The sequence below is a fragment of the Lipotes vexillifer genome, unplaced genomic scaffold (genome assembly GCF_000442215.2).
Source record: "Lipotes vexillifer unplaced genomic scaffold, Lipotes_vexillifer_v1.1 scaffold408, whole genome shotgun sequence".
In the NCBI taxonomy this organism is placed as follows: Eukaryota; Metazoa; Chordata; class Mammalia; order Artiodactyla; family Lipotidae; genus Lipotes; species Lipotes vexillifer.
Window position 1 is genome coordinate 1,120,995 of NW_006787469.1, and position 7,243 is coordinate 1,128,237.

At 60.0% G+C, this 7,243-nt stretch overlaps 1 protein-coding gene across 1 annotated transcript in view; it reads left to right on the forward strand.

The window, feature by feature from the left end:
- The window catches only part of SPTBN5 (spectrin beta, non-erythrocytic 5), a 44,068-nt gene that overhangs the window by 26,644 nt on the left and 10,181 nt on the right, over window positions 1–7,243 (forward strand). The window contains 14 exon segments of the mRNA XM_007460201.1: window positions 214–328; window positions 426–533; window positions 755–961; window positions 1,985–1,996; window positions 2,203–2,367; window positions 2,546–2,695; window positions 2,913–3,017; window positions 3,458–3,622; window positions 4,134–4,283; window positions 5,712–5,827; window positions 5,912–6,026; window positions 6,800–6,913; window positions 7,111–7,168; window positions 7,171–7,231. Of these exon segments, the coding sequence (XP_007460263.1) occupies window positions 214–328; window positions 426–533; window positions 755–961; window positions 1,985–1,996; window positions 2,203–2,367; window positions 2,546–2,695; window positions 2,913–3,017; window positions 3,458–3,622; window positions 4,134–4,283; window positions 5,712–5,827; window positions 5,912–6,026; window positions 6,800–6,913; window positions 7,111–7,168; window positions 7,171–7,231 (1,641 nt within the window).

Sequence of the window (7,243 nt, forward strand, 5' to 3'; positions counted from 1 at the left end):
AAAAAAAATAATTGAATACTTAAAATGGGTGAATTTTATGGTACATAAATTTTACCTTAATAAGGCTGTAAAAAAAAAAAAGAAGGGGAGATTTGGGCCAGTCCTGGATGCAGCCCAGAGAGCAGGAGTGCTGACCAGCCTAGCAAAGGGGGCGGAAGGAGGTACTAGGTGAATAGCTGATCTGCTGCCTGTCTCCCGCACGCCTGTGCGCAGGGCTGCCTGGTTGGAGCTGTGGGCGCTGACCCAGGCCCACGGCCGCCTGCTCCGAGATGCTGAGATCACCCTGAAAGTTCACAGAGATCTGTTGGAAGCCCTCACCCAGGTCCAGGTGTGAGCCCAGGAGGAGGAAGGGGATTCTTTCTAGAAGTGGATCAGCGCCCCACCCTCCAGTCCTGATCCCCTTGGTCATCTCCTTTCCTTGGGAGAAAGCCACAAGCCTCCCCTGTGGTGTGGCCTGGGACCTGTGTGGGCTGGGGGCCCAGCTGAGGAGACACGAGGGGCTGGAGCATGAACTCATGGGCACTGAGTGGCAGGTGAGCCCAGGTCTGGTTGCCTCTCCCCCGCAGGCCTGCCCATCTTCTCTCTAGCTTTTCACCACCCCCACCCCCACCCCACCCCCCCGCCGCTCTTGGGCCGCCAGTCAGGCCCATTGTGCATGGAGGGCAGCACCCCAGGAGGGAGCCGTGGGATAGGCAGGCCCTTCAGCCTCTAGGAGGACGCGACCCTTCCCTCCCTATTACTACCCTGCCCCCAGCTGCAGGAGCTGCTGGAGACTGGAGGAATGGTGCAGAAGCTGGGGCCCGGGCCTCAGGCCCAAGCGGTGCAGCAGAGGCAGTGGGCCCTGGTGCAGGCTTGGGAGGCCCTAAAGCTGCATGTGGAGCAGCACCGGGCCCAGCTGGAGCGGGCGTGGCTCCTGGCCCGCTTCCATGCAGTGGTGAGGGCTCTTCCCTCCCCAGGCTCTGTGTGCGTGTGTGTGTTGTACCGTGAGTGTGCATGCACTAATGAGACCCTCCAACCCTGGAGGGAAGACGAGTGGCGACACGAGGAGGAAGAGCACTGGGCATGTGTGGGTGTCCATCTGGCCAGGCAGAGGGCTGAGCGCGGGGGACGCAGTGGTGAGTCCTCAGATTTGGGTCAACACCAGCCCAGGCGAGTGACAGTGCAGTTAGGAGGCAGGGGTCCCAGCCAGAGCTCAGGAGGAGAAACAGCCCAGGAAAGCCCAGAACTGGAGATCTGCATGTCCTAGACGGTGACCTTTGATTAGCCGGCATCTTTTTAACATCTGTGTTTAGCTCTCTGCTAGGAGCTGTGAGTGGGGAGAGAAGGTGATACAGAGCCTGTGAAAGATGGAATCACTGCCGTCAGGGAGCCTATCTAGCTGGGGCGGGGGGGGGGGGGGTTGGGCCAAAAACCCCACAGAGCCAGCTTGGTCCTAGGAGTCCCCTTATCCCGGTGCCTGATAGACAGGGAGACCCAAACCATGTCACAGCAAAAAGGCTTGAGTTTAGAGACCCAACTCTGCCACTTTCTAGCAGCGTGGGCTCGAGCAAGGCACTCACCCCTAGCTTGTTACCCCCTGTGTGTGAGCGTCTGGAGGTTACAAAACTCCCTCACACACAATGTGCAATTTACCCTTCATCTGTGCAATGAGGTGTCGGGACATGGATCCAAGGCCGCTCCAGCTCTAACATGTGTTTGTGCACAAATCAACAGAAGAGTGTTTGTAAGTATTAAACTGGAGATTCAGGGGACAAGGCGCGCAGTGAGATGGCAGGGGGCGGGGGGAGGCTTCGCAAGGCAAAGGAGGCCTTGGCCCTTGTGAGCACGTGAGCTTGGAAGGGACGGAAGGAAGGAGGAAGAAGAGCTAAGCCAGTGGGGCAAGGGGAAGCCTAGGGTGGGGAGAAGTCAAGGGCGGGGCAAGGAGGAGGCTGGTCTGGCGCCTGTGGAAGTTTAGTAGCCCTGGGGGGATTGGGTTGGACAACAGCGGAGCCGTGAGGTGACCGCAGGCCTCGTGAACCTCACCTGGGCTCAGAGCTGGGACAGCTCGGGGCCACTTCAGTGTGTGAGCGGATCCAGGCAGGCTGCGGTTGTGCCTCAGAGGCTGGTTCTCCGCCGCCCAGCCCAGCCCTCATCCAACTCCCTCCCTCCGTCTCCTTGGGATCTGCTGCGGGACTGCGCCTCCTGGGCGCCTGTGTGTGACAGCAGCTGCAGGTGGAGGAGGTCTCCCAGGAGCCCGGCAGTGGCCTGCTGAAGCTCAGCGCCCACCAGTAGCTTCGGGCAGTGCCGGAGGCCCAGGCGGAGCTGCACCGGCAGGCTGCCCAGGTGGGCCGGCAGGCACTTTTGGCTGCAGGGACATCCATCAAGGAGGTGGGGCCCCCTTTCCTGGTGCCCCACCCAGCCTACCCCACCTGAGCCTGTGCCTGATCACTGTACCCCTACCCCACTGCGCCACGCCGGCCTCCCCTCAGAGGCTGCCCTTGGGACCTGCTTCCATCTGGTCCATGCGGCTCTCCCGAGTGCAGGCTCTCCACACACTCATGCCCAGGTCCAGGAAGGGCTGCAAGTCCTGCGGGACAAGCAGCAACAGGTGTTCCAGGCCTGGGAGCAGAAACAGGAGAGGCTGCAGGCCAGGCACCGGGAGCAGCTCTTCCTCAGAAAGCGTGGCCACCTGGACGAGACGCTCACGGCCCGGGAGGCAGGTGCCCTCACCCCATAGCCTCCTAGCGCGCCCTCCTCTCCCCTCTGCCCTCTCCCCCACCCGCTCTCTTGCTTCATGGGGCTCTGGCCCTTTCCCCGATGTGGACCCCAGAGGCTGTGCACTGCCTCGACCCAGACGGCTGCAAATGGGGGTGTGGGGCTGGCTGTCTGGACAGTCCCTGATGGCCTCTTTGACTTTCCGTGGGCTGAGCCAGGTCTTCCGGAGAACCAGTGCCCTGGGGAGCTCCGTGGAACAGGTGGAGCAGTTGATTCACAAGCATGAGACATTCCAGAAGGTGCTGACTGCCCAGGACGAGAAGGTAATGGGTGTGGGGGATCCTGGGCGTGGTCCAGGTGGAGTGGTCGGAGTCTGGGAACTTGGACTCAGTGGGGGACGTGGGTGCTCGGTGTGTACCCACAGGTAATGCTGGTGTTCGGGGGTGGCCTGGGGGGCTAGGGGTGCCTGGCTGGGGCTGACTGAGCATAGTAGGACGTGTGGCTCAGGAGGGCCTGGGATGGGGTGGGCCACACTGCAGGGACACAGGGGCCACATGGCTCCAGATCAGGTAGTCACAGGGCAGCAGAGCGAGGGCAGTGGGGGGAGAGCTGGGGGCTGGTTCTGGCTTGCTGGGAGGACTGGCCAGCCTTGGGCCATGCAGGGCTGAAGGCGGGGCTCCCCTGTGGGCCAGCCCCTGCTCCAGCCTCCCCGAATGAGGAACCGAGAGCTGAGTTCCCCCCAGCCCCACCCCGCCCACCGGAGGCGGCTCTGTGTGAGCAGGTGAAGATGCTCGGGGGCCCCAGGGCGCAGGACCTGCTCCGCAGCGTGCTGGAGCACCGGGCTCGGGTGGAGGAGCTGGCGGAGAGCCGGGGACACACCCTGCACGCCTCCCTGCTGATGACGGCCCTCATCAGGGCCGCCTTCCAGGTCAGAGGGCCTCTCCAGCCCAGCACCTTCCACTTGCGGCACATTTTCCAGTTTACAGATGACGTCCACCTTCACAGGCTCGTTCAGGCCTCACCACAGCCCTGTGATGAGGATACTAAAGTTTGGAGAGTTAAATGGCTTTCCCAGAGGCCATGCTGGAGCCCAGATATTTGATTTGAAGACCCCATATGTGGAGACCCTGCTGCTTCCTAAGCTCTCACAGAGCCAGGGCAAAGAGACGCATTGGGAGGGAGCAGAGAAGTTCAGAGCCCCGGGGCAGGCGAGCCTCACCTCCAAAATGAGGTCCCACCCAAGCTCCCTGGCCAGCCCCTTTGTGTGGCTGAGGGGCCATCTGGGCCTGGGGCTGTCTTCCTTATTTACCAGGCACTGCCCAGCCCCACCCTTGGGCCAGAAGCCAGCTACCTGGGCACAGCTGAGCACAGGCGTGTGGGACGTTTCTGTGGACCGAGGCAGCATCAGCGTCATGAGATTCATGTCCCCCCCGCACCAGGCCGAGGACTGGATCCAGGAGTGACTCCAGCAGCTGAAAGAACCAGTCCCTCCTGGGGACCTGAAAGATAAGTTGAGGCACGTGCCGAAACACCAGGCCTTCGAGGCTGAGGTCCAGGCCCATGAGGAGATGATAACCTCTGTTGCCAAGGTAACAGCCAGGCCCTCAGCCCCCACCCTGCCCCAAAGTGAGGATGCCAGGATGGCCAAGGGGAAAGTTCTGAGGCAGGGGGAGCCTCCCTCACCTCACCAAGCCTTAGTTTCTTCATCTTTAAAATGGGGATATCGCTTACCTCATAGGTAAGAGAGCATATACGTATGGTGGTGGTTGCAGGAATCTATACATGTGATAAAACTGTCTAGAGCTATACCTTCCCCCCCACACACAGGTGCATGCATGTAAAAGCTGCTGATCTCTGAATAAAGTCTGTAGTCCAGTTCACAGTTATACCAAAGTCAATGTCCTGGTTTTCATATGGCACTATAGTTATGTAAGATGTTATCATCAGGGGAAGCTGGGGGAAGGGTACACGGGCCTTCATTATACACTTGTGCAATTTCCTGTGCATCTATGATTATTTCAAAATTTAAAAAAAACAAGAATGCATGTGTGCCTGGGTGTAGTAGATAATCAATAAACTGCAGTTGCTCAGAACTCTCATTCAGCATCTCCTTCCCAGCCGCTACTCATACACACACCAAAATCAATTTCCCTTATGCGGTATAGAGGAAAGACATTGGCCAAGTGCATTCACAATCATGTATTAAGAGCCCAGACATGCTAACCTCACCCCCTGAAGTAAGTATATGACTTTTTTAAAAGGCTGCAGTGCTCCAATTTAAGATGGTCTTTACTAACGGTGGAATTTCACAGCCACTGTGCCAGATGCTGTAGGAGAAAGGGTGTTAGATAGACTTGAGGAGTTGGGTTTGAGTCCTGGCTCTGCCATAAATTCACCAGGTTAGTCTCTGAGCTCTGCTCCAGCTTCTATAAAAGAGAGAAACCCCCTTCCCTGTGCACCTATGAGACACCTATTGGGAAGCGCTTTGGAAATGTAGACCAGTGCAAGGCGCTTTTACTGGGGCAGGACACCTGCAGTCCATCCACTGTCAGGGACCCCAGCCCCGTGTAGCCATGAACCCCACCCAGTGTCTAAGCAGTGGCAGCCTCAGCCCAGTGACTCCCAGGGACAGGGACACCCAAACCTAAGGAGGCTGGCACTCACCATTTCATTCGACCCCTTGCTTTGCTTTTCTTATCCTGAGAAGCTGCATTTTAACTTTAAAAGCTTCTGTTCATCAGTGCGTGCCTGCCCTCCCGCTGCTGCCTGGTCCCGACCTGGGGAGCAGATTTCCTAGTCTTAGAGATGACCCTGGGCTACAGACCCCAGGTGCATCTTGCTCAGGGCACCTGGCATGGGATGGGATGGCCACGGCAGAGGAAGCAGCTGCCTCCACTCCCCAAACGTGCAGTTCCTCGAGCTCTCTCCGGCCCGAGCACACTCTCCAAGTGTTGATGCAGTGCAAAGACGGGGCTCGGAGCAGGTGCCACAGATGCCCTCCCCCTGCACCTCCACAGGACACGGTGGATGATGCCCACATCAGGAGCATCAATGACTTGTCCCTGCAGTTCAAGAACCAGGACCCTGAGCAACTCAACACCACCTGCCAACGGTGACAGCCGCTCAACAACAGGCCAGTCCCAGAGCCGGAAGCAGTGGGGCTGGGAGAGGGAGCTGGAGGGTCACCTCAGACTCAGCCTTACACCCTCTCCATCAGGTGGAACAGTTTCCATGGCAACCTGCTCTGCTACCAGCGGCAGCTTGAAGGGGCCCCGGAGATACACACGTTGTCCCAAAAGCTGGATGACCTCACTCAGCAGATCGGGGAGAAGGTAAGCAGTGGAACTGCTGATGCAGCCAGGGAGCCAGTGCATCCCCCGCCTCACCCGCCTCTCCTCTTCAGCTGGGTACCTGTAGGCAGGTCCCATCAGGGGGCCATCCGAGGGTCTGCCAGCGGTTCTCGGGGTCAACTGCGGACCTAGAAGCCCCCATTTGCTTCTAGGAGGCTGGCCCACCTGCCGCCTTTCTCTCCCAGAAGCACTGTGAGTCCGGAGGCCAGAGCATCCCGCTCCCCACCGTTTCCTCTGTTGTCCCCGAGCAAGGCCAGAACCCGCAGTAGGTTTGCCCCGGGATCGTGTCAGCAGCCACAGAGAAACCTGGCCTAGACGCTGGCAGAGGTGGGAGTGGGGAAGCTGTGCGCGGCCTGAGAAGCCCCCTGTGAAGCGCGTGGCGCCCTGTTCTGAGCATGCAGAGGGCTCTGTTCTTCCTGCCCCTCTGGCTCCTGCCCCACCCAGGCCAGCCCATCTCAGTTCCCTGCAAAGGAACGAGGGTCAGGTGAGACCACGCACGTGGAAGCAGCACACCCGTGGAGGTTCCTACCGCCAGCGAAACTCCAGCCCCAAGTCTCTCCTGGGGGCCTTCCTCCCTCACGGAAGGAAGGGACGTGTGGTCAGGGCCAGCAGCCTGCTCCAGCCCGCGGAGGGCCCTGGGAAGGGAATCAGGCTGGGTGCTTGCTTCCCACACAGAAACCCTGTGACCAGCGACCCCTCTGCAGTGAGGGAGGAGCTGGAGAAAAGGCTGATAATAACGCCCCCTTCCTCCCCAGGCCACCCTGGTCCAGGCCCTGGACTGTGGGAAAGATCTGGAGAGCACGCAGAGGCTGAGGCGGAAACACGAGGACTTGGAGCAGGAAATAGGCCTCGTCCAGGCCCAGGTGGAGGTGTGCAGCTGGGTGCGGAGGTAGCCCCAGGCCCAGGGCACCTCGTCCGTGGGACCCTGGGCAGGCACGCGGCGGGGCGGGGACGTGCTCGGGACCGAGGGCCAGCCAGGTCCACTGAGCTGTACAACCACAGGCTGGGCTCCCCTGAGCACCACCTGACTCCCTGCCCCAGCCGCTGACCCTGGCTTCCCGCACAGCCTGTAGAGCATGAGGTAGGCCGCTTCTGCCAGAGAAGCCCTGAGGCCGCCCACACCCTTGCCGCAAGCAGCAGGCGATGATGGGCAGCCGGTGGCAGCTCCGGAGTGGGGCCCAGAAGCGGTACAAACCCCC